The sequence below is a fragment of the Anabas testudineus genome, chromosome 19 (genome assembly GCF_900324465.2).
Source record: "Anabas testudineus chromosome 19, fAnaTes1.2, whole genome shotgun sequence".
Classification (NCBI taxonomy): domain Eukaryota; kingdom Metazoa; phylum Chordata; class Actinopteri; order Anabantiformes; family Anabantidae; genus Anabas; species Anabas testudineus.
This window is the reverse complement of record NC_046628.1, coordinates 6,145,524-6,171,794: the sequence shown is the minus strand read 5'-3', so window position 1 is coordinate 6,171,794 and position 26,271 is coordinate 6,145,524. Positions and strand designations below refer to the sequence as shown.

At 41.6% G+C, this 26,271-nt stretch overlaps 2 protein-coding genes across 4 annotated transcripts in view; one reads left to right on the top strand and one right to left on the bottom strand.

Annotated features, from left to right (window-relative positions):
• grid2ipb (glutamate receptor, ionotropic, delta 2 (Grid2) interacting protein, b) overlaps positions 1-4,525 on the top strand; it is a 34,950-nt gene extending 30,425 nt beyond the window's left edge. Inside the window, exon 27 of the transcript XR_003298288.1 lies at positions 4,512-4,525. The gene's annotated coding sequence lies outside the window, so the exon portion shown is untranslated. The remainder of the gene's footprint in view (positions 1-4,511) is intronic.
• Positions 395-26,094, bottom strand: arhgap17a (Rho GTPase activating protein 17a). Of its 3 annotated transcripts, XM_026351163.1 has the most exons (21): positions 25,417-26,094; positions 17,558-17,597; positions 13,618-13,722; positions 13,377-13,409; positions 12,833-12,909; positions 11,979-12,090; positions 11,272-11,348; positions 10,986-11,103; positions 10,592-10,660; positions 10,333-10,414; positions 9,370-9,497; positions 8,311-8,422; positions 7,926-8,007; positions 7,683-7,763; positions 7,456-7,569; positions 7,126-7,217; positions 6,848-6,995; positions 6,279-6,557; positions 5,373-5,521; positions 4,688-5,230; positions 395-2,943 (listed from the first exon to the last, which is right to left on the bottom strand). In XM_026351163.1, exons 1-21 carry the CDS (start codon positions 25,467-25,469, stop codon positions 2,801-2,803), a joined length of 2,637 nt encoding a protein of 878 aa, XP_026206948.1. In that variant the 5' UTR covers positions 25,470-26,094; the 3' UTR covers positions 395-2,800. The 3 variants fall into 3 exon arrangements, with proteins under 3 accessions (XP_026206948.1, XP_026206949.1, XP_026206950.1); XM_026351164.1 differs by lacking the exon at positions 13,377-13,409; XM_026351165.1 differs by lacking the exon at positions 6,279-6,557 and having other exon boundaries at positions 25,417-26,090.
• Between the last annotated feature and the right edge of the window lie 177 nt (positions 26,095-26,271).

Sequence of the window (26,271 nt, the reverse complement as noted above, 5' to 3'; positions counted from 1 at the left end):
GTAGCATTCACCCTCCCCAGATATTTAGATTTAGGTATAAAATAAAAGTATGTTTCCGTTAGTCTTGTTAGATTTATCTATTGGTTGCCTCCAGGTTCCCTTTTATAACGGTTTTATATGTTTTCATGAAAAGTTGCTTATGTTTTGTGATCGTTTTACCTTTGTTTGGTCCAGTGCTTTCAAATGAAGCATATGTTTTTGATCGATTAAAAAATATGTTTGAAAATAACAACTCCTGAATTGCAATATGGACTTTATTTTGTCATTTCTTTTAGTTTTGACTGTTAATTTCACTTGACTGTTATATATGTAATAATGTGTTATATAGGAACACTACTTATTTTGAAGGCACATTTTCCTTTTTTCTAATAGACATGAGACTATACACCATGAGTGGATTTAAATAGGTTCTTCATATACTTTATTTTCTTTGGAAATGGGGTATAACCAGGCATTCATGGTAAATGTTTTTATAGCTCACCAGACAGCATACATACCAAACTATGGAGCATAAAAATGCAGCATTATCATTTCTAGTTTAATGGCATTTGTTCATCTTAGAGAGCTCATGATTTAAAAAAAAAAAAAAAAAAAAAAGCTCTCTTGATGCACAAGGATAAGGCAGCAAGGTACAGAAGCAAAGAGAGAAAGGTGGGGATTATAGCGCTCGATTGTCTCTGAAAAACAGAACCGATCTCGTTTTCAGGGCAACTGCAGCATCCGGGACTTTCTCCATCGGTACCATAGTGGGTCGGTTCTCTTGGAACCAAACTCTGCATTATATCTGAGCCCAAAAAAGTGAAGCTTACACAGAAAAATACAACAAAGCCTTTTTTTTTTTTTTTTTTTTTTTTTTAAATTGTTTGACCTGACGTGATCAATTCCCACTTCACTACTGAGGCTTCACAGCGCCGCGTCTGTTCTCAGCTCAGTGGGAAAGACATAAACATCCTCTAAACTAATAAAACCACTCGATGGCCTGTGCTCATCGGCTGTTTGCGCGCCTGCCTTACTGTTCAGGAGGAAGAGGCAGGTAAAAACTCGCCTTTAACTACATTCACTCACGCATACAGCCTGTTGCTTTTAATGCCCTGGAAAACACCAGAGAAAGCACAAAGGTAGATGGAAAAAGAGAAGAAAAGCTCAAATACTGACTGCATACAGGCTGGAAGGGTAGAAATAACCCTGCTACTTCTGCTTAAAAAAAAAAAAGATCCCAAAGAAATCAAGCGAAACACATTTAAATACACGACTTATGTGGAACAAAAGAGAACCTTACACGTCGTCTATTGCAGAGGGTTAACCACCTTCCTTACATCCCTGAAACACGACTGCAGCAAAGACAGCTTCTTGTAAATACTTTTAAAACTAAAAGCCAAGTGTATGTTCCGTACAGTAAATATATGATGCTTATTACGTGGTTCTGGGAGGAACCAATAAGGCATGATTGACATTTAAAAGACTGCATTAATTATGTCAAGCCACAGGGAATGTGTGTTTTTAAAACTGCTAAATAAATACAGACGTGACAGGGAGGGAAAGGACCGAGCTTCCATACAATAAAAAAACAAAAAAGAAAAAGAAAAAGTGGGAGATGAAGTGTTTGACGACTGGAAACCTGCAGTCACCAGCTACACTTTAAGCAACAGTTTTGGTTTCAGTTTCGCCTGCTGACATTTCTGTCCTGTAGAAACGCCTCGACACTTTTACGTCTGCTTTGTTCCAAGGCCATTTTCCAACATTAACAAATACAAAACGCCTCACGCCAAAACACCAATGAGTCTTGTTGACCCACATTTTGGCATTCCCCCGCCCCCTCACCACCTTTCTTCCATGTACAGCCAGCGTCCACGCTCTTTATATTGCTACAGTGTGCATCATGGTTCGAACAGTTGTCTGGGGGCGTCACTGTTCTGTTCTTCCGTCCTCTCACTCTGCCGTTTGTCGCCGATTGTCTGGAGCTTGTTCTGCAGAGACTGCAGCATAGAGATAGAGATGGTGGTGGTGGTGGTGGTGTGTGTTTGTGTGTGTGTGTGCCTCAAGTGTAACAAGCCTCCTCGCCACCACGCCTCCCACCATCATTGAAGTCCACAGGACTCTGGAGGTAAATAATGGCTACGATCAGAAATGAGTGTGATTACAGGTTTAGTGGAAGTGAAGCAGGTTTTAGCATTTTTGTTTAACAATTACTTTGAATTATTTGCGTATGTTCAGTTCAGTTCTACTTATGACATTTTACAAATAATAGAAAACACAAGAATCCAGCTTGTTTCCTCTGGTTCTAGTTTGCAGTGAAGTACATTTATATGAATAATATTAAACTTATCCATAGTTATCAGCTTCTAGCTGGGGAAGTTCAGTATTTTTCATGTACATGTACTCCCCCAAACTCGAGCCATAAGAAGCAAGTTGGAAATCAGGGAAGTCGTCCTTTAATATGCCGCTTCCATCGTCTACCATTTAAAGCAAGGTGAAGTTTAGCTTTGGTTTCCCAGTTTAAAAGAATAGCGTTAAAACACATAAGTTGTCTGATGGATCACTTCATCCTATCAAAGAGTCCTATCAAATATTATTATAGCCATTGTTGACCAAGAGTCCTGTGACCTCCATCATGGCTGCCCGAGGGTGCATTGTAATGTAAAGTCCTTCATTCAGGCTGGACAACAAGACCACAAGAGCAGAGGTTTATCAGGCTGTAGATACAGGCTGTGATGATGCAGGATTGTTTAAATGTGTTGTGATAAGCGGCCAGAGCAGAGAGTGGCTAGATACTGGACCAGAGCATGTCGTCATCTCCTCCTTATAGGACAGTGCTCTCAGTGTCCAGGTCACAGTCTTTGGGAGGAGGCAGGGAGGAGGAGCCATGGGTTGTCGCTGGCTGCTGGTCTACAGCGAGCTCAGGGACCGAAGCTCGACTCAGCCCTTTAAAAGACATCGCCGGGTCTGAAAAACAAAGAACAAGACAAAGGTCAAACGAGTTAAGATGAGATGATCTTTATATAGATATACATAAATAAGATCACATCAACTACAGAACACATGACAAACATATCTAAAGATTTAAGACCAGTCGTGCCCACATAATGGGAACTATGGCTGCCGTCATCACAAACATGTGCTGCAGTATGAAAACAACACAACACAAGTTGCTGCAATTATGCCATTCATTGAGGCTGTGTAATATTTTCCATAGCTCCACAGCAGCAGAGGCCCCACAGTGACAGTGGTTCTGTCAGAGGCGGACGTCTGACCAGCAGGCGGCGCTGTTTGGTCAAAGACTGAGCAGCAGTGAAATAAGCAGTGAAAGGGGATGGAAAATGTGAAGTTGGAGTGATGTGATAAGGAAACAGTTTAGAATTTGTTAGCTGTGTGATTGGAAAAGTAGAGAAAATAGTGCTGGAAATATTCAGTTTACTTTTCAATACTAAAAAAAACAAAAAAACTAAAATAACACGAGAGTTTGAAATGATCAGTTTCTGAATTCAGTTCTGCATCAGAAACACATGGTAACACTGACATATTATTTCAGTGGAAATGAGGATGAATGACTTGTGGTAAATGATGCCTTGATGACAGACTGTCATATTACAAACAGTGGCAAGAAAAACTATGTGAACCCTTTGGAATTTTGTGGTTTTCTGCATTAATTTGTCATAAAACATCATCCGAGCTTCATCTAAGTCGATAACATTAACAAAGAAAATGTGCCTAAAATAATAACACTACACAAATTCTTCAGGATAATGTGAGAATGTCTGTACGTCAGCTGAAACTCTGTAGAAGTTGGGTGATGCAACAGGAAAACACACAACCCAAAACACACAACAGAATGACTTCAGAAAAACTAAATCCGCTTTTTGGAGTCTCAGACCTCATGTTGGATGCTATGGAACAATTTGAATAGAGTCACACACATGAGACGTTCAAAGAATATGAAGCAGGAAGAATGGGCTCAAGTTCCTCCTGAACGATGATCAGGTTGTATTGTTGTTTTCAATAATGACAAAGATAATAACAATAAAGAAAGATCTGAATTTTTTTTTTTTGGCGTTATTATTTTAGGCACATCATATTTGTTAATACTCTTGACTTAGATGATCAGACCATGTTTTATGAGAAATCACTGCAGAAAAACAACATTTTAACAGGGTTCACATACTCTTTTTTGCCACTGTATTGGGGGCTTCTAAGAAAAAAATCATTCAAGATACAGTGGAAGCGTGTGGCTATATTTATAACCAGAACATTCAGCCAACAAAAAGTGTTTCTAGCTGCTTGTTTTTATGCAGGTTTTCAATTTGTTTACATATTTGTCAATATCTCCATTTCTAAATAGCTTCAGTTCATTTTTGGTTTGAATTCTCATGCTTTTGTCTCAGTTTGAGTATTAAACATAACACTAAACATCCAGGACTTTGATGCAGTATGACAGTTGAGCATCAGGGTTAATACTTCTGACAGAGGCAACAGGCAGAGGATTGTGGCTGTGGTGATGGGTATGATCTCTAGAGGTCAAAAAAAAAGTGCAGGAGCTGCTACTGAGAAGGTCAATTAACAACAAACCTCTCACAAGTGGCCCCTTTAACCTGTGGAGGTATTACAGTGCAAGAGTATTAGAAAAGGAGCACAGCATTCAGCAGTGACATTAATGACAAACATTCAACCAATATATGAAGACAATGCTCACCCATCATCTTGTAAGCAGTGGCACAGATCCCATTGGTATCATTGGTCAGTGTGGTGGGTTGGGGAGGAGGTGGGATGCTCGGTCTGTTCCGTGGTTTAGGGACGGGCCTCTGCCGGGGAAGTGAGCCCGACTGATAGGGAGACGGGGACGGAGGAGCAGCTATATCCTGGGTGGCCGTGAAGGGCGGAGGGGTGTCTGGAGGGGTTGGTGTGCCTGGAGGTGAAGGGTCTGTGCTGTGCTGGTCCCCACAGGGCTGGCCGGGTGACCCGGTGATCTGTGTTGGAGGGCCGGTCTGTGTCGGAGGCTCTGGAGGTGGATGACTGGGTGCCTGGATTGGGGGTTGGTTACTAGAGTGGCGTCTGGGTGTGGCGCATGGCTGAGAGGTTGGAGAGGTGGGCGAAGTGGGCGAGTGGCCAGACAGGGGTCTAGGACTATGACTGGAGGGCTGGGAGGAAGAGCAGTAGGTGTTGTTTACTGAATTACAGGGCTGGCTGGGAGGAGGGTTTGATGGTTTGGGAGGTGCAGGAGCCTGCTTCTTGGTACCTGAAAGGTGACGATCAATATTATGATTATAATAATTAGTAGAAAAAAACTATACATATTGTCTGACAGTGCACCAAACTGAAGACAACAATGAAACAATAAAAGCTCAAACAAAAACTGTCATCTGAGTGATGACTCTTACCTCTGCGCATCGTATGTGGACTGGGACCCATGGATCCAGCCCCGGGGGTCCCAGCGCCTAGCTGTCCTGCAGCCTGGCCCCCTCCTCCAGAGCCATTCCTCTGCAGCAGAGGAGTTGGGGCGGAGGGGGAGTCACGTAGCTTTGGGTTACTTTGAAAAAAACAAACAAACAAACAAACAAACAAACAAACAAAAAAAACATTTTAATTGACAGACTTTGTGTGTTCACTGCTCACTGTCTTCACTGAAGGTCTGAGCCACTAAAGTAGATGCAGCCTCACATTAAACAACTAACTCATCATCTGCAGGTGCTGCTATAATAAACCTCATCTAAATGTACCTTCCCAGCAGAGTCTGTACAATAGAAAGAATGCTGCACTCAAGAGTCTTATCTGTCTGCACAGAAGAATGACATCCTTTCACCAACTAAATCAAACACACCCTTCTGCAGTAGCATAATGGGCACAAACATCCAGGCTTTTGGAAGCAGTTTGAGCCAGTTAGTGAGAGGTTCCTGCTGATTCCAGTGATTTGGGGAGGGAAGCAGAGGGATGGGAAGTCGAGAGGCCCTGAGAGTGACTGTTAGCAGAATGACAAAAGCAATTGTTGTGCAGCTTCTGTGGGCTGACTTGAGACACGGCTGCATATCTGGAACTGGCGGTGGTGTAAGAAAACTTGTGTCTTTGCTAGAGAAACAACAAGCTGAACCAAAATGGACATGCTGCAATAAATCATGCATTAACAATCTACTACAGTACGAGAAGCCTACCAGACTGACCTCATCTGTTCTCAAAGAAAGCAGTAATGTATTCCCATAACAGAACTGACAGTATAGAGGAGTATAAAAGCATGCTGCATGCGGTGTCATTCCTCATCAGCTGCGGAGGTGCAGGGAAGCAGCTCTTACCTGAGCTCCTCTGTGTGCTGAGCTAGAAGCTGCTGAGCAGCTGCGAGAGCAGCCAGGCTCTGTGCCACGCTATTCTGGGCAGTGTCAGGCCCTGAACCCCCTGTTTGAGCTTGAGGCTGGGGCTCCGGTGAGGGTTGGGGGACCTGTCCGCCCCCGTGCCCCTGCCCTAAAGCCTCCACAGGGGGTAAAGGAGGCTGGAAGGCAGGTGAAGTGTGCTGCTTTCTACCTAAGGTGTTACTGCCTCTACGGAGAGTGTGGTCCGAGTACTTGTTAGGGGTGCTATGCAGGGACAGCAGGGAGACAGTGAAGGAGAAAAACAAAACACCACAGCTTTGATCAGAAAGTCACCAATTAGAGCAGGGTAAAGAATCAACTCAGGTTACACAGACAGGGGTCAGCAAAAACAGTGTTAGGGGTTTGATATTATTTATACATGTAGATTTAGATGTGAGTAAAGGCAAAATTATTTCCAAAGCTACTCACTGGAGAAAGAAATCAATGTTGTGGGACAGACAAACTATGACAAACTAGGAGGTTTTTAAGGAGGTACAAAGGAAACTGCAGGTTACTTGTCTTTGCGCACTGAATCGCTCTCTGGTCCAACCATACTGCCAGGCCTCTTTTTTTCAATGGTGCCACAGTCATAATCTAGATGATTGTTGTGGTTACTTGCAGGTGTGGGCATTGCAAACATCCCAGAGACATTGAACTCCACATCTGAAGAAACAGAAGAGGCAAGATATTAGTTTCTACACACTACTTTTGTGCGTTTACTGTAATACGAGGTGTGAAATAATCCCTGACAAGAAGCAAAGAATGCAGATGCAGAGGAAAACCTAGAACCCACCATCGGGAAAGAACCAGTCAGCATGCTGGATGATGGGCTCCACGATAGCCACCACGTGCACGGAGGTAGCTGCAGCCATCTCGGCAAGACTCCTGGATGCATGTGTCAAGATCAGAGCAAAAATTAGATGCTGTCCAACCTAATGAGAAGCACTGAAAAAAGCTCAAATAACAGACTATGGTTTAGAGAAATCCACGCCGCTAGCCTAGACTTTGCTAGCTTATGCTTTAAAGATCACTACAACTCCACAGTTTTGAACATGACCAGAAAATAAAAGGCAGCCATTTGCTTCTTCATTGTCAAAACAATTTTTACTGCTCCCACTCTCACCCCTCAGTCTTGGCCCAGAGCAGATTGGGTCCCAGGACGATGGAAATGTTGCTAGGAGTCATTTTGTTAACCTCACTGTCCTGAGCCAGCCTGGCTAAAAACTTCACCAGGTACCTGCATAAAAACACGAGTGTTTTAAGAGCACGGACATAAACACAGCGACATTCAACAGAAGAAATTAGAGTATGGCTGTTGTGACTGTTAACACATGAGTTTAAACAACTAACCTCAGGTTGGTTTTGTTGTTCTTTGGTAACTGATCACACACAACCCAGAGTGCCTGGAGCCTCTTGTCTGGATCTGACACACTAGAGACAGAAAACAAATAAGAAAATAGGATTGAATGCAGGCACATTGTTACACTGGTCCCCAGAGGGTTAACTGACCCTCTTATCTGTCATATGTGTACAGTGATAAATCTACTTTTAATTTGTATGATTTATTTCCAATGATAAAGTTAGGAGCCTTGCCTGGATGCCTGGATCCATTCATCATAAAGGTGGTAGGTCATTAGAGGTTCAGGGAGTTCTCTTAGGTAGGACTTCAGTGCTCCTGAAACCATGCATTCACATTTTCACAGGCAAATGAACATACTGTACAGTCCCTGGAGATAGTTATTTCAGTGAATTTCAAACTGTTCAGTAATCCTAAACCTAACAAATACAGTTAAGAAAAGCGAAGTTTGTCCGTTACTGAAGTGAGAAAGTGACAGACTGCAGTTCCTACGCTCGTCTAAGCTTTTAAGTAACACGTTCACTATTAATTTTTAAATTAATAAATAAATAATTAATTAGTGGTCAAACTAATGTAGAATAAAATGAAGTAATTCGAAAATAGCTCCGGATTGAGACGTACCAGCGACAGCGTGGGGGTCAGAGTAGAACTCCTCCAGCTGTGATGTGGAACAATCCAGTGCTGCCTTCAGCTTCTTTAGCTTGGATGCCCCTGCTGCGATTCTGAAAAGACCCTAACACACAAACACACACACCATGACAAATAAGCCACAGTAACAACACAGCAAATAACGACTGAGATACATGCAGACGTTCGATGTTCACACAAGACGATATTTATAGATGTGGAGAAATCCACTGCATATACTCCCCTTTGCCAGCTGCACATATTGAAACCTTAAAGCAGGCAAACAAACACACCCTCTGCTCACAGCAAGCTCTTTAAACAAAGAGCGTCTTCACAACAAAATGACACAAACTGGATTCACCAGGGGATAAATAGAGCCACAAATAATGTGCTTTGCAGTTAACACTTGCACTATATGTATCTTTTTTTCTTTGCACAAACACACACACAAAGAGATCTGATTTATGGGTGGGAGACAAGTAGATTCCATTGTATTCTAAATTTGTTTCAGGGATGGGACGTGACAAACATTTCATAAATCATTGCTGTAGCGCAACGTGTGACGATTTTTCTGGAACAGCTTCACAGAATGTCAAGAGTTTTCCCTGTTTGTAGTTTGTTTGTCCACACATCTCTGTGAGTCTTAATATGTTCTTCTAAACAAATTATTTAAAGCTTGGTTTCACTTATGTCAATGATCAGTGAAGCTGCTAATTGTAGCCACAGTTCCATATGACTTTTAATGAGCTGTGACAGCTCTTTTTGTACATGATGAAACAAGAAGAATAAAAAGAGCGATAGAGTCAGCTAAGCTAACAAAATTATGTGATGTTATAAAATATCAGACATAACTGAGTGTTGCTTGTCACAGCTGTGGTCAACTGTGTCAGCATAATCTTAATGAGTTCAGATGGGATACAATTAAATACAAACATGTAGAGGTTTGGCTAATTTCACTTTCATATTATGTTCTGATAATCTATACCTATTTAATTGTTAGTAATCCAACAGAACAATCTCTTAGGGTTCAAGTTACTTCGTATCTCTCCTCACCTCTTCCTTCATGCCAGTCTCTAGAAGCATCATCACACAGGCCTCTAAGGGCAGAGCGATCTCCCGTCCGCTCCTTTTCAGGTGTTCATCTAACCCTGTGCCAAATGCAGGCTTCTCCGTCCATGAGTCTGAACAGGAAAAAATTAGGAGAAGAACAGTAAAGAGAGAGAAAGATACAGTGATACTAGACACTGTCATTTCATTCACAATGTTTCACTTTGTAATGAAGCCGTTAGAGATCATCTCTGTGGGAAAGAGCTGCACTGGCCCAGGCCTTAGTGCAAATAAGCCTGTTGCTGCTCTCTATAGCATATTTCTGGGTCAACAACTCACCCCCGGGCCAGTTCTTAAACAGGCCCCACTTCCCCCACAGAGTGCTGTCAAAGAATAACCACATGCTTCCAGCCAGCAGGAGTAACTGTTCTGCCGTCTTTCTGTATTTGTGTGTGTGTGTAACAGCTTATGTGCAGAGGAGTGAAGAGGGGGGAGAGCCTACAAAAACCCAGGTGGGTGTGATGTGAGAAGAGGTGTGTGTGTGTGTGTGTGTGTGTGTGTGTGAAGCCAGTGAGTCATCTCCACATGCTGGGAGACCAGGCTTGTCTGCTTGAGCAAGATGGAACATAAAATAGTGAGAGCTTGTTGACAGAATGGAAAAAAGACTAATTCTTCATTACCCGGGACTTATTTGTGGTTTGTAACTGTAGTTAGTTAGAAAAACTGAAAAGTGCAGCAGTTAGATTTGATAACAAATGATATTTTGGCAAATTTCTATCAGGAAAATGTTTGTTTAATGTGAACACTAAACACAGGAGCGACAGAAAAATAGAGGCTGTCATAAGGAAAAAAAGACACAGGTTTTCCAGGAAATGTCTAAAGAGGCCTTATTTTATGTGCCTCACAGAGCCAACAACATTATATGTTACATGGGTGTGTGACAACAAGGGAAGCTTGTATGGATTATACCTTGCTGGGCCTGGATGGCTGGCAAGACACTCTCCAGAACAGTGAGAGACTTTCTGTGGTAATCAGCTTGAGCTTCTAAGAGCTGCAGAAACAGAGAGAAATATATGGGGGTAAGTATAATAACACAGGCAGTAAATTATGCGACAGCAAAGTCAATACAATGACTAGCCAAGTTTGTGTTCTCCAGTTCCTCTGCAGCTGTGAAGACTCTCACAGAAAGTCATGCAAATGGACTTTGGGACTTGCTGACCTTACTCACCATTACAAAGTAGCGGGCATAGTCGCCTTCTTTTGAGAAAAAACTGTACATGTCTGCAGCAAGTTGATCCTGTAGAGAGAATACAGAAGGTTAGAAAGCTTTATTTATACAGTCACAATGAGCAATCAACAATAAATCCAGTAACAAGAAAGAGGGGGAGCAGCATAGCTGCACTAAAACAATATTAAGGATCTAGATCTCTGTCCCACATTTTCCATGAAAGAAATAGATATTTCAGGTGACATAAGGATAAACACCAATGTTTAAGCAATGCGAGGAGATGAAGATGACCTCTGACCTACACACTAATTCAGATTCAAACTTAAAGAAAACCCCACTGAAGCAATAGGTTTGGATGTAAAATGTATAAATCAAATATACGTATGCTGGTTACCTTACAAAGCTCCACTTTGTTCATGGCCTCGTCCACTTCCTCCTTGAGTAGATCAGCCTTGGCCGTCAGTGCTTGAGTGTTTGTTCCTGAGATTATTGACTTGGTCGCCTGCAACCATCTGATGTTGGAGAGACAAAGGGATATTTGAAGACAAAAAGAGGCAGTTTATATCAAACAGAAACACAACGTGAATTCTGAACAACTACTGTGGACTGCTAGTTTCATTTCAGCTTATATGAAAAAAAAAAGAAGTGCTGAGACAAAGTGAGCGTGGTGATGGACAAACCTTGCTCTAGCAGAGTCGTAGTCCAGCACTAACTTGGCCAGCTGTTTCCTCTGTTTCAGGATGTTGGGGATGTCCACCTACAGTAATGAGACCCAAAACACACCAAGATGAGAAAACCTACAAAGTTATTATACCGATATATAAATATACAGTATATACTGTGCAGTAATGTGATCTGTGGCTCTCTCATACATGAGTTCTCTTTTTCTGGAGAAGTCATGCATGTTTGCAAGTATCCAAATACTTAAATATTTCAAGTTTGAACACGTAGGTGTATTGTTGTGATCATTTTGTGCCATTTCAGTTTAAATGTGTTTGTTTTTACCTGGCAAAAAACTGAAATGTAACAAAATGTTGTAAATGTAAAGTAAAAGGAGGTTCAGTCTCATTCCAAAGCAAACAGCACCACACCTTCTCAGGGTAGAACCAACCCATAACCAAGCTTCTTTTTTGTTTTGCTTTGACCTACATTACCAAATAAAGCCATTAAAGCCTGTGATTCAGTGTGACTCTGCTTAAAATGTCTAGTTAATTTGTAATTGGACAGCAGAAACCCAAACAAACTAAACAAATATTTTTTACTGTGATTTACACCAAAGAAAAGAAAATGTTGGTGAGTGACATTTTAAACAAGCAAAGAGCTATGAAAATGTTTAATTATTCCATTTATGCTAAAAACAGCTAAGCTATGACGTGAGCTTTCCGACCTCTGCTAGTTGGCTGAGGGGATCCAGAACTTCCTTCTCTATCTGCAGCTCATGTAGCATCAGCTCTGAAGCCAGACGATTCTCTGCTTCGCCGCACACTTCCATCATCTTCCTGTCAGTATGCATAACAACAGAATGGAGAGAAAATGGTGTTAAAATAATAACACAGTTGTATTTATGCCTCATTATCAGATCAGTATTATTATGTGAGGGTTCGCATCCTCTGTGTAAGTGTAATCACACATCTTCCTGACAAAATACAACACAGAAGGATGACAATGTGTACCAACAGCTCTGCCTCTGTTGACAGTCAATGAATGAAAGCCAAATCAGGTCAATGCATTGTCATCATACAATATATAGCTGTCCACAGCCAGGAGACAGTGGCCTGGTAACAGTTTGTCTACAGTTGTGAATCAGGGTTCTGGACCACAGTCATTCCAGTAAATAGACTGCTAAACCTTGAAATAAAAAACAGAACTATACTACAGTATAGCTGACAGTAAACATGAAGGCATCATAATTAGGAGCAGACCAACTGAACTTTCCCTTCCTCATTATTCTCAGACAGAGGCATGGCTGCTGTGCAGATCTCAGACATCCACTTTCTAGATCCTCAACTACAAACTGCCTGGTCTTGCTTTCTGTGTGCCTCTAGTTCATGATGATTGATTCGATCCTTGTGTTAGGGAACAGCTGAAAGTCCCGTCAACAGAAAACAAAACTGGGCAGACTGCTTGCCCTGTATGCATGTCCTCATATTTCACATTCTCTGGAGTTTAAGTCCTCCACATAGCAACAGTTGCCCAAGGAGGAGGAACTGGCTGCATTGTGTCAATTGATCACAAACTCACCCCATCAAGGAGTCTTCTCCCAATTGGTTTCCACCTTCCACCATTGCCTGGGATAGTGTTGTCAGAGGAAGCTTTTTCTGTGTGTGTGTGAGACAGACACAGAAAGTGACTGGAATTCTACTGAGACATAAAACTGCTTCAAACTGTGCAGACACACAGGTACCCATGTCTATTCAGAAGCACCAGCATTTGACATTCAAGTCAATGTAAAATCATCAAGGACTTTCCATCAAGCAGGTCACCAGTTAATAGTCAGGAAGAGGAAGAGAGCTCTCCGAGCAGAGAAGGAAAATACAGACATTAAATGGGATTTAAGATGACGGGAAAGCGAGACATCTATCAAATGACAAAGCTACAACGTATTTTTTCCAGGTAACATTTGTGCAAAAACATTTAAGCGTGTTCAACATCCTGTTTTTGTGAAAGATTCCCTCAAAGGCAAAAGTGTCATGCACAGCAAATAGAGATGACAGATGTTTGAATGGGAAATGGAGCAAGTGGTGCTGAGGACTGAAGAGGTGGAATAAGTAATCTGCATTTTTACCTGACCATTTCCTGTATAGAGGCGTGGTACAGACTGTAGTGCATTTTTGGGTGGTGTGGGGTAGAAAACACAAAAGAGAAATCATGGACTGTAGGCCCACAAAGGATAATTTATACAAAAATAATTAGAACTCAAAACATGTGGGGGTTGACACCAAAATGTGGTTATTACAATCCCTAAGCGCTTGATTAAAAGGTAAACTGCAGTTAGAACAAATGTTTGATTGTAAATGATGTCTTACATGTCTCTTCTCTGCATCAGCACCAATGTGTCCCTGTAGACATGACACCATCCTTTTGTGTGTGTTGTGGGACACGACACGCACCAACTCCATGCGCCGTTCAATCTGTGCATGAGAAAACACAAGGAACAGATCTTTAGCAAATACCTTTCTCTAAACACGTCATAGCAGAGTGAAATTAACTTTTTTAGGCTGCAGTTTAGGGCCAAATTGATCCTAATCAGAGTTAACAATGGGTTGCTGGAAATGTTGCTTTTCTGAATTTAAAAAAAAAAAAAAAAGTATTTTCACAGTAAGTACCAAGACTGTATTAGATCTTGTCATGCATACATGCCTAGCAGAGTTTATTACACCAACAACAATAACTTATCTTTCTAACCAACAGAACAATGTGTCTGCACTGTAGATGACTAATGAGGTCCAGCTTCTGCACAGATTTGATTTGCAGCTGCCTTAAGGGAGTCAAGGGTCAAAGTTCGAGCATGATTGCTAATACTTCTCCCTGTGGTATAACATAGGAATGTAATCAGACAAGCACATGACTCATCGGAAGTGTTTCTGTAGCAACGGCCACTGGGCTGTGACCAAGAGCGAGGGGCTTTAAAAAGGCCTTTTTGATTACACAGGCTTTCTCCTATCTACACAGATCCACTCTGTGCTTTTAGGCTGAGTTATAATAACGTCATTGATGGGACTCGCAGCTATTCTGGCTTAAGGACAGAGGCCAACTGATGCTCTCCAGGATGACTATTCACTGTCCTTGTCAAGCCAGGTGCCTGACAGAGACAGTCGGTGCCAGCATTAGGCTGACTGTCAGTAACACATGAAAAGAACTCGTGACGAAGTTACTGTTCAAATCTACTTAAAAGTCTGGCCAGCAGAGTCTGATGATGCAAAGAACTGCTTTACTGGCAAGGATCATGGGAAAGTCAAAGGTAGGTTGCATGCAGATTGAGCTTGTCTTTTTTTTAATGAAAGGCGGAGAAGTGAGTCTTTGGGAGTGATTCTGTTTTTCAAGGGACAAACACAACATGGACAACAAACATTTCAAATATAAATGGGAACACTGAGGTCTAGAGGGTAAAACAAACCAAAGTGGATAAAACAAATGCGGAGGGAGGATCAACCAACCAGACAATTGTTTTCCAAAAACAGAAAGGGATCGGAACTCAGGAATTCCACTGCAGATATCCACCTCTGTATACGCCCCCCACCCCTCATTTCCCTCCCAATGTTCTTGCGCTCTTACGTCATTCCCGACCCATGGTGGCCCCTGGCATTCCCAAAACAGCTGGGTCAAATACAAGCTTACAAAACACACACACGCACACACACAGTCCAGTACAGGCTACTGGACTGCTAAAGCACTGTTTAAATTCAGCCCAGTGCCTGGTACAAAACAAGCCGGGGATTCCTCTCCCTGTGCTGGATGAAGTTCCTGCGTGGGTGTGTTGGAAATGTTTAGGTTAAATGGCACCTGAAGTACTAGAGTCTCCTTCCTTTCATTGTAATAAAATGAGTTTACACTCAAAAAAATAAAATACGCAGAAAAGAGGGAGAACCTAGGCCAAAGCGGCAGGGTGTATTTTCCCTCCTGTTATGTGATGAGGTCAACATCTTGTCGATCCCATGATGCGTCATAGACCAGGGAATCCCAATGTTTAGTGGAACAGGCAGGCAGAGAAAGACAGAAAGACGTCTGTCAGCATCAGTGTTTGTTTACTGGTTTCTAAGAGAAAGGATGTTAACATGTTGGATGTGCCTAGAATGAACAAAAATAGCACAATGTGATGTATTAAGGTGGAATTATTTAGTGAGCCACCGAAGGAAAACAAAATATCCTTTGTTTGTAATAAGCATGTGTGGTAAAGTGTAATAAACAGCTGGTTGATAGATCATAAAATGCTCTCAGCTATTACACCCTTAGCTATTAGAGGGGTGTGTGCAAGCAAAGAAATTGTGGTATTTCTGGAGTATTTCTGTGATACCCCCCTGGGGGCTGTGAAGAGGAGCAGCAAGGAATGGACAGCTGGCACAAGAATTCTGGGTGGCTCTCTGGCACGCCGAAGGATCACATACAAAAAAGGCATGAGATGAACATGCTAAGAATAATCCAAATGCAGGTCTTCTGAGACGCAAATAGGATCAAATGAAGGGACTGACTGCAAAGACTGCATGACCAACGGCGATTAGATTAGAATCACTTTTGATTCTTCACAAAACTTTGCAGAAGTGATTTAAGGGAAACTCCACTGTGAAAATCCCTATGTGAGACTGAGTGGATGTAAATGCAACTAAAAGGCAGAAACAGCTCAAATGTCAGCATCACGTTAAGTATTGCTGGGTTAGTCTGCAACCAAGAAGCTCTCAGGAATTCAGATCTCAAGTGATTTCCTGTCTCATCATCTTTCACTCCCTTTTTTTCTTTATCAGATAGAAATGTTACTTTGAAGTCAAAAATAAGCCCACATATCCACAACAGCTGATTTCCAGACAGAGGCTGAACAATTGTGTCTTTGAGGACCAGTGAAAGTCAAATGTCAGACATAATATAACGTCCTCTCTTCAGTGATAGCACACCAAGCAGTCACCACTGTCCCCTCCCCTCTAAATCTAACAATGAGGTTCATGCCATCACTCAAATTATTATTATTTTTTGTCCATAGTATATAAGACGATCTCTGTGATCTCTGTGTTGTTTCCTTGTGCATTAGCTACATAAGCGAGTGTGGAGGGAAAAATAAGAATAGAGTATGTCTATTGTGGCTGTTCTCAAGCAGTAATGCTCCGCCAGCTGAGTTTGTTTGAACATCTATGACCGCTCCATGTTGGAATGTCTTTGCTGAGCAGCCAATATTTTGTTCCAGTCCCACCTGCTGGAGATTTCTCTCTGGGAAATCCCTAAACCAGCAGCTTTCTCACACAGAGCTATACAGATAAATCCATAGCACCACTGGCCGCTGTGCAGTCTATACAGGCCTTGTTGTTATTATAGAAGTCCCAAGAGTTTGTAGGTTTTCAAACAAGCACCATGTGGGCTGAATCCACTAATTAGCAATCTTCAGCCAGAGAGGAGGAGCTACTAAGTGATATCAGCTGCTTTTTTTGTTGGCATTAAAACATCCATATTTTTAAGTGATTTTTGATGAATGAAGCAAAAGTAATCCAATACCAGCCTGTTACACTGTAACGTTAAAACCAAGTGAATGTAAACTTGACATAGATACATTTCCCTGGAAAGAGGAAAAGCAAAAGGTGCAACAGAAAATTCAAAAGCATTTTGGGATCAAGGATGTGCTGAATGACTGCTGTGCTCATTTTTAATAGTGACCCACTACAAAGTTTTTATTCCCACTATAAACTACACTAAGCCTTATCAACAATGAATAAACCTACAATCAAAGGTGAGTGATTAGGAAGTGAATTACCTGCCCTTAGCATTATGTAATTTTGTAGAGTGAAAGTCCTAAATGCCACATGTTAGAAGCAGTGCTAAGACTATAAATGCCCAAACAGAATCTGTTTTGATTTCTGTTAATATTGGTATCAATTTTGTTAAAAAAGTGGCTAAATAATGACACTAGCAAACAACTAAAATATTGGTTATCTACCAATACTTTACACTGGTTCATCTATCTGATTCTGCACAGGCATAGAAAGATTAAAAGAAGCCTCACCTTCTATTCAGTACCTCTAGAAGTATACTGTGACAAAACTACTATTATATTGCATTGTGCTTGATGTAACCCCATCTTTTTTCCAATGCTTGCCCAAGGTGGAGTGCTCCATTCAATGTAGAGGTCACTGAGCTTTGGAAGTGATTTTTTTTTATTTAAAACACAAATACTGAACAAGGGACAAAAGGGCAAAAATCAGGTCTATGTAACTGCAGCAACTGCCTGAAAAATGCAGCTAACCCAGTGTCAGATAGATGATTTACCTGTAAGAGGTCATCACTGAGGACTTCTGTTTTCTCCGCTCTGTGAGTGAGAAAAGACAACAGAAAATTGAAAGATTAGCACCAAGAGACAATGACAGCAGATAAAGAATTGTGCTTCAGTGCTACAGTGCATAGTTACTGTGAAAGTATCTGCAAGACAAATGACACTGCTCCTGAAGGACTGGTTTCCACTCTGTATTTCAACACTAAACCACCAGGTACTGGCTGCAGCAACTATGGGAATTTTTCAATGGAGGGTGTGTCTATTTAGCTTGTTGCCATAGCTCAACAAGGCTGGTATCCAGCCTGGAGGCTGAGTCAAAACATATCCTCTCTTCATATTACACTGATGCATCAGCATGAAGAGCTCTCTGTGCTTTTTCCCCAAAAGTCATTCACTGTGAGAAGCAGGAGTTATATTTAATAAACATATTCTGTCAAGCTAAATGAGAACGTATTCGACAGAAGGAATGCTTCGGCTGCTCGCTCAACAAGCTTTGATTTTGTTAATCCGGGTTCACTGTGTTGTGCACAGCCACACGGCCCTGCTGTGCCTGAGCCTATTAATAGTAAACTAATAGTTTGACAAGGTCAGACAGATTAGATTCACTTAAAGGGAGAAGGCAGGGAAACACAGGCTCCGCTCATACTGCTTATCAACACCTTCACACAGGTTGATGGTTTTTGTGGCTGCTGGGGGAGAAAGCAACACCGCAGTAAGGTGTCAGTGACTTAGTTTGAAAATATAACGCAGACTCAATAAGGTAACTAGCAATGTCTATATTGTTGCATATTTTCTGAAGGTCACTAACAGCTGCTTTATTGTTAATTTCCAGTTACACCCTCACCCTTGCACATAACTCTTCCTGTTATGTGCAAGGAAATTTAGTCAGTCCACATTCTCTGCTGCTAAAACTTCTCCTCTCACTTAGATTTTAGCAGCCTTTGAAAAAATGTGTCCTGACAGGATTTGAGTGGCTGCATAACACAAGCAAGCTTAGCGTATAGGGTGGCAGTCACTATTTTACTACCACCATGCAAGAAAGCCAGAGTGGAGTTTTTGTCGGGTCCCTCAGTCTATGCCTCCATTCCCAGTCATGCTAGTTTTGCCAGTGTGGTAGGCCAGTTTCCAATGGCATATTTGGCACTCAGTGTTTGCTTCGTCGTAGACTGAAGTGTTTCTATGTTAACTGCGGTGAATGAGAGCGATGTCAGGCTACCAAGCTGAGAAATAGACTACACACTTTTTCCACACTGTAAAACTGAAATTACTTAAATTATTACTGTAAATTATTACTGATATCTCCCATAACATTTTATAAATACTACAGTATATTCGAATATTAAAATTTAAAACAAACAAATTTCTAGATATCTGGGTCCAACCCTAGTGAGGACCATATGTGTGGGTCTGTGTCATGCTGGATTGTACTATCTGACACTTAAAGCTGCTCTTGGCCGGGATTACCTTAATAAAAAATATTTGCTACCCTCAATGGGAACTAGCTGAATAAATTCTTAAAAATTAGCTATTGTAGCTAAAAATGTAGCTGTAAAATGTAGCTCAAATGCTGTACCACAAACCTTTAACATTATAGGTATGTGCATTTTAATCAGGATATTATGTAAAAGAGATGCCGGTATGCATGCTTGAAAACTCAAAACAGAGTTTCAGTTAATCCAGATCTAGTGTGGGAATTTATCCCCCGGAAAAACGTGGTTCAAGGTTGACCATGTTTGGTAAGTACCTATTCCATCAGCCACTCGTCAGGGAACAACCTTTGCTGTTCCTTTTTTTTTTTTTTTTTGTAAATCCTGCAAAATGAGACATCAAGTTAAGACAACAGGATTACACAAGTTATTAAGATGGTTTCAGTTCTGATGTTATTCTAAAGCATCATTAACATAATTTATAGCTTAAATAGATCCTATGGTGTAGCTTCCTGCTTTGGTCCCATATGCAAGTAGTAATAACTCTGTTGTGGTAAACCAATGTGCAAACATTACCAAGTCCAAGTTTAGCCTCCTAATGAAGTGACCTGTGGACAGTGGCTTGCCGGCATTTTGAGTAACTGGAGCTCTGGGCCCTCCTCCAAAAACTGCTCTCTTTGAACTATAGTAACCTCCTCACAGCTGCTTTCAATTACAACACAGAGGCAGAGAGCTGCAAGACACAGATCGAGGCTGACTGAGCTGGGATGGCAGTTTGGGGGTGAGGAAAGAAAAAGAAACAAGGATTCTGAGGGTGAGGGACGTTAAAGAGGCTTAAAAGTGCCAAACCAAAATCATCTAGAGGCTGGAGATGAATAGAAAGAGTTTCTCTGGAGGAGAGCCATAACCAAGCTGGTGAGGTCACACATGCAGAGTGAGAACCTATAACCTACAAACGTGACTGCCAGCTAGCTGCGGGGAAAAAAATGAGAGCCACAAACATTATAATGTATGCACACATAGAGAGAGTGATTATGAAGCCGTGGTATTGAACTCATGTTCTGGTGTAGTCTGCATGCTTGTCGAGCTCTTGATGTGGTCCTGAAGAGGCCCTGATCTTAAAACTCGGTGACTTAACCATGCAGACTTTGATGAATGCATGTCTACAGCAGATGATTGCTATAGGATCTTTGTATGTACACCTATAACATGACTTCTTATGCAGACTACTCAACTTTCAGATTTTACAAAGTGATTAATTTTTATATCAACTCAACAACTTTTCTGTGTGTTGCAGTGTGAGACGGGTACTTTAAAAGTTGTTTTCCCCACCACCACTACCCATGCTGTTCAAACACACAACCACTTTGCATCTGGTCCATTTAATGACCTCTGTGGCTTATGTGCTCAATCTAATCAAAACACCAAAGGAAACCAGACTAAACTGTGTACACGCCAAGAGTAATACAAAAGCTGGACGAGTGATCCAGCTCTGTTAATTGAGTTGTGCTTACTGACGCTGCTGTGAAGAAGAAAATCTGGGGTGGGCGTTTGCACAACATTTGCAAATATTGTCCTAACCTGGTAATAATCAAAGGATTAGAGTGCATGAGAAGACACTTGTACTACTGGCTGATATTAAAGCAACACTTAGTGAACCAACCCCAAAAAGCACTGTGTCACAGAGACAAAATAGGCGGCATGCAGCCTAGGCAGAGGACAAACAACAATTGTTTTGCTGGCATCAGCTGACCTAGCGCGAACAGAGCTGACCCCATCGTGCCTTACTGAAGCAGCAGCCTTGGGAGGAAAGTGTGTCACTGTGCACCGCATGTGAGTTATTAACTACAAGAGATCCTAGCTGCATGGCTGGGGCCGCTAGTTCAAACCGGTAACCATGGTGATCTACTATCCAAGAGGAAGGGGAGTAAGTGAATACTTCAGCCATACACACAATAGCGCGGCTGTTACCGGCCACTCAACACAATTAGCGGGCTGAGGAGTAGGGAGGGTCTGCCTCTTATGGCTGCAACAGTTGGCAGCTTAAGGCATAAGGTAATGGATACTGGACCCAGATGAAAAGACCTGCGAGAATAATAAGTGAGTCAGTCCCATACAACCTTCCTAATGTTACTCATTATGCCAACCGTTATGCTAACATTATACAAGGGCATAAATGAGCAAAACACGAAGGAGACCACTGTGTATGGTACTGTTTAGGGGTTGCCCCCAACTATTACTGAATTATTAGTTTTGCGTGTAACATGCCAGACATTTGTGAAACCCCCAAATACATCTGATAATTTCTTTCCTCAGAATACTGAAGTGGATATTTCAAGATAAAGGAAAAGAAACACTCAAATGAAAACTGCTTCAGTTTCATTTCATTTCAAACTGGTAAACAACTAATCATTTCAGCTCTAGAACTGTTATAGTCCAACATTAGTCAGAAATATTTGTGTTTTAATATTCGTCAGTCAAGCATGCAGGTTTTAAAATAAATGATCTTGAACAAGTCAAGACTAACCAAGACTTCTGTCTTTCCAATTTATATTTAGATGAGAACAGAAATTAAATTTACTGCAAACAAACAGTCTGTAGGTCAAGTGTATCGCTACCAGCACTACAAAAGCATCACAGCTGACACACCTCATTGTTGTCATGGCACTGGTTCGGTGACACATAGGGAGAACCGCCCAGAGTCACCTTGTTAATTCAGCAGTGACATTATGTCAATCCAAGGAATTCTAAATACAATGAGATCTGCACTAGCTTGTGCTAGAACGAAGGCTGTTGTTGATAGGTATTGTTTCAGATGATTAGATCATACAGTTTACAATACCAGTGAATGATTAACAGCAAGGGAAGGGAGACACGCTGTTGGAAACTAGATACTAGTTACTTCTCTCCGTACATGTAGAGCAGGGGGTGTTGTTAAATGGGATTCATTTAAGGTTCAGTCGTTTATAATAAGCTGTGTTTATATCTATTTTCCTCAAATTATTAAGTTTTCATTTTTTCAGTTTTACAGTCCTACCCCATCTCTATATGTTAAGCTAAACTAATTAGCACCTGGAACCAGCTTCATACAGACGTAGATAGGTTTACAACTAACACATTTGAGGGTGATACTGATCTTCTCATCCAAAGGTCCAAACCAAATTTTTGAACTTTCCAAAATGTTAAACTATTGCTTTTAATAAGTCAAATATTATTTTGAAACAGGCATTAGTGAAGTTACTCCTGCACAAAACTCTACATGTAAAATGTTGCAGTTGATATGCAACCAGCCAACACAGTGACTTCTAGCAAACAGCTAAAACACTTGGCAATCTTTAACAGCTCAGGGCAGGCACTTCAAGTTTACTCAAATCTTTTAATTGTATTTTGCAAAGACTGAAAAATGTAAAGCTTCCTCCACCATGTACTATTTTTATCTTTCATTACCAGCTCCTGTCCTCACTCCTTGATTGGCTGCATCACATGAACAAGAGATGATCAAATTATTTGCTCAGCTACTGAGTAACTTATCTGGCACCGATTTAAAAGAGATGTTATCACAAACCAAACAGAGAAAATTTGAACTTATAAAGATCATCAGTAAAGTGCAACATCCTGACCTCGCCCTGAATATGTGGAGTATCATTGTTACTTTATCTTTATGTGGATAGTGGTTACAGTCTAAGACACTGTATTCATTTGTTATCTGTTTTAAATGTGTGAGTGTCCTGCCACAGTAACCTGCAGCCAAAAGGCATGTATTAGGTCGGAGAGCTCAAATAGAGCAAACTGAGATCAAGAGGTAAACGTCCTTACCACGATCCCTGCCATCACATGCTGTTTTTTCCCCTGCACCTCAGTTTCATTCTCTCCCCCAACATCAATTTTTCCCAGCTCTCTCCCTCCCTCCTCTTCCCTAGAAAACCCTAGTGTGTCTCTGGGAGGCAGTTTCCTGTTTGTAGAAGGAGAAGGAGAGATTTCCTCAGAGCGGCTGCTTGCTGGACACAATGTTCTGTCTTCGCACAATCACAGGAACCCAGAGAGCAGCAGAGAGGGCCCTTTGCACTCCACACTTTTTGCAGACGCAGACACATAAGCAGGGAAAAAGTTAGAGGACAAGGCAGGGTGTGCATGCTTGCCCTAATCCAACCACTGATAGATCAGTCATTCACACAGCCATGTATATGAGTGCACAGGAGATTGACCCTACACGTGCAAAAATAAATAAATAAAGTTGGGGGGGAAGCAACTGCTGCACACGCACACATACAGCCTAAATGTCTGTTTTCTGCATTACACTCTCTGTAGTTTTAATTTACTGCTGGTACAGTACAGTCAGGACATTATGAATTTTCCAGCTGCCCTGCTTGTCCTCTTGGCTGTAGGAACATTATTAGACAGAAACTCTTTGTAGAGCCTAGCAATGGTGTTTCCATTGAATAAACAATAGTGGCATGGCAATTACTGCGTCTAGTACACAACTGCCAAACGACCTATTTCTGGGCATCTATTAACATTTCCCTTGATTTATCTGTGTTTTGTTATTATTTTAATTTTCTGTCAATCTACCTAAATGAGTCATGTTCTTATTTAATCAGTATGATGAGCTGGAGGTTACAGATTTCTTGAAATATTTATTCTTCTAATAAATGTTGGGCAGTGGCCTAAATATAAGGCTTTATTGGTTCTCAATATTTCTACTGTGTGTTCCTTCTAGGTCAATACAACAAATAGAAGGGTTGATTTTGTACATGACAAGTCATTACCTAAGATAATGGATTACTTAAATAACCTCTAACCCACATCATGTGTGGTGCTGATCACTAGATCACTCAGTACACAATGCTCTTATTTTCAAATCTCTCTTTTATGATAAATTAACTAAATACTTCCATGATGTTTCATGACTTTTTACATATAGAAACTAAAATGGACTTAACATTACTGCCTCTTCCTAAGATAGCATGTTTTTCTTTTTGGCCTTGTTATTGGCTTTATCTGGATCACCCAATGTCAGCCTGAGGTGTCAATACCAGTTGACTCCCAAATGCACACATTACCAGTCACTAAATACAAAAAAAAAAATGATGAGAGCCTATCTCTTAAGATGAAAACATCCTCTGACATGTCTTACTCTTATATTCTTAAAGCCCAGGCTGAAGTCATGGCCACTTTAGCTACTTTTGCTATCCAGTTACACAGGCACTATAGTTTGGCTCCACCACTGTTTTAAGTCCAGAGACAGAGAATGCTGCCAGTGGAGTCAGGCAAATACTTTAACACATTAATGGGTTATATATGTGTTAAGTTTCACTTCTGGTTGAAGCTAGACATCTACTGTTTCACAAATGGAGAGGCTTTTTACATTTTATCAGCACAGACTGAAGGTGAACCTAGTACAGACTATATGAACAGCTGATCCACTGCTTGAGCATCTTAGTCCTGTTTCAATCACCATCTTTTTTCTTGTAGTGTGAACACAGAGCGGCAGGAGTACATGGGTCTTCTGATTACTGGACATGAATGAATTGCTGAACAAGGCAGTGGGCTCAGGCTAATGGGCTCAAGAGGTCATGGGGCTCTCAAAACGGAGCATCTGTATAAACTGGGTGTTGATATTTATTGTCTGAAAGTCACTGATGTCTGCTAAAAGATTAAAAAAAAATCCCAAATAGACAAAAAAAAAAAAAAAAAGCTAAAGTGACTACAAACAATTGAGAAATAGCCATAAAGACACACAGAACAGCTGCTGGACAACTAACAGCTGTTACACAACTAACAAAAATAGACTCTAGAGTGATGAAAAATGCTAATGCAAAAATGTTTCTTTTTCTAAACAGAAAGGGTAGGAGGGTATTTCATCTGTCTGTATCCAGGGTCTCATAATCCATCTGTGTCTGTGGGGAAGTGCCACGGTCACCGCTTCCACACAGATTTCACACATGTGCCATTTTGCCAAGCAGGCATGTTTTAAAGGTAGAAATAGACCTCCAACATGCAAAAGGATGACTGTGGCAAAATGCATTTAGCTGCTGTTTAAATCCCATTACCTCAGACAGAGCCAACACTGCTGATTCACTCTTTAAAAGGAGGACATCTGGTTGTTTTTAGACAGCAGTGTGGACCGATTGCACGCATCATCAAGGGAGGCATTTAACACTCCCCCATCCAGTTTTAATTAACAGTGTCATTAACAATGTCCTTAAGCCTTGTTGTCAACCATTAGAAGGAAATGATTCAACCATGAAAGACTGTCCTCGTCAATGCAGACACCACAGTTAGGAGCTGGAGCTGCCACAGAGCAAGTTAAGGGGAGGTACAGAATAGTTTTTAGTGAATTATGTGGACAAGCTTTTAAAGTCGGCTCAGAAAAACCAAAAGGAAACAAAGCATGTTTGCTAGTGAGCTCCACACTCTTTAATACTTACCTGCCAACTGTCTGATTGGCGAGCTGCTTCATCCGATTGAACTGCTTCTTCATTTTCGCTCCTTTGACAGTCTTGTCGTCCGAAGTAAGGCTTCAAACGCGGGCTTTGGTTTGACATGAAGTTCACAGGGCCTCTCCCCGTTTTGCTTTTCCAAGGTGTCGCTATGTCAGGGGGAAATAAGCGAGAGCCATGGAGCTCAAAGCCAATTAAAAATAGTTTCGCAGCCTAGCTAGCCCCTAAGCTAGCCTTTCCCAAGTGGTGATTTTAGAGTAAAGTTCCCCCTGGAAGCGACGGCATGATCCGCGAACCTCCTTTTTTTTTTGTGTCTTCCCATGCATTAAAGTCCCCAAAAGTAAGCCGTGACTAACTTTCACTGGCTCCTCCGGCTTTTCATGGCTCCTCCTCGGCTGCTGCCTCGACCGTTAGCCGACGAGCTAACGTTACCGAGCAGGATAATCCGTCGGCCGCTTTTTCCCAGAGCAGAGAGGAGACGAGCAGGGAGCCGATCACCACCATGCACCTCCACCACTGCCAGCACACACACACAGAGGGAGAGAGAGAGCGGCAGGAAGTGCTGTTAATGCGCCGCAGCATCTGCCAGACAGCACCACCTCCCCCTGGACACTGACGAGACAAACACATTCCCATATGGAGGATGTTTACTGTCGTGTGAAAGCAGGTAGGTGTGCTTCACTGCAATAAGCAGCGGCGTGAAGGCGTCACACCGAAAGCTTGCAGTCATCATTTTGCTACGGTAGTCTATTCATTCAAACAGAGTGAGAAGAGCAAGTAGTAGTAGGAGTGGTGAGGTAAATAAAGTGCTTTAACCTGCCCTGACCACTGTATGTAAAAAGT

What these genes read in the sequence shown, in the direction of transcription:
- arhgap17a (XM_026351163.1), bottom strand. Translation starts at nt 25,469, where the DNA reads ATGAAGAAGCAGTTCAATCGGATGAAGCAGCTCGCCAATCAGACAGTT. An exon ending in GGAGAAGACTCCTTGATGGG is followed by an intron (nt 12,091 to 12,832) that starts GTGAGTTTGTGA and finishes GCATACTGACAG; the next exon opens with GAAGATGATGGAAGTGTGCG. An exon ending in ACAAAGTGGAGCTTTGTAAG is followed by an intron (nt 10,661 to 10,985) that starts GTAACCAGCATA and finishes TTCTCTCTACAG; the next exon opens with GATCAACTTGCTGCAGACAT.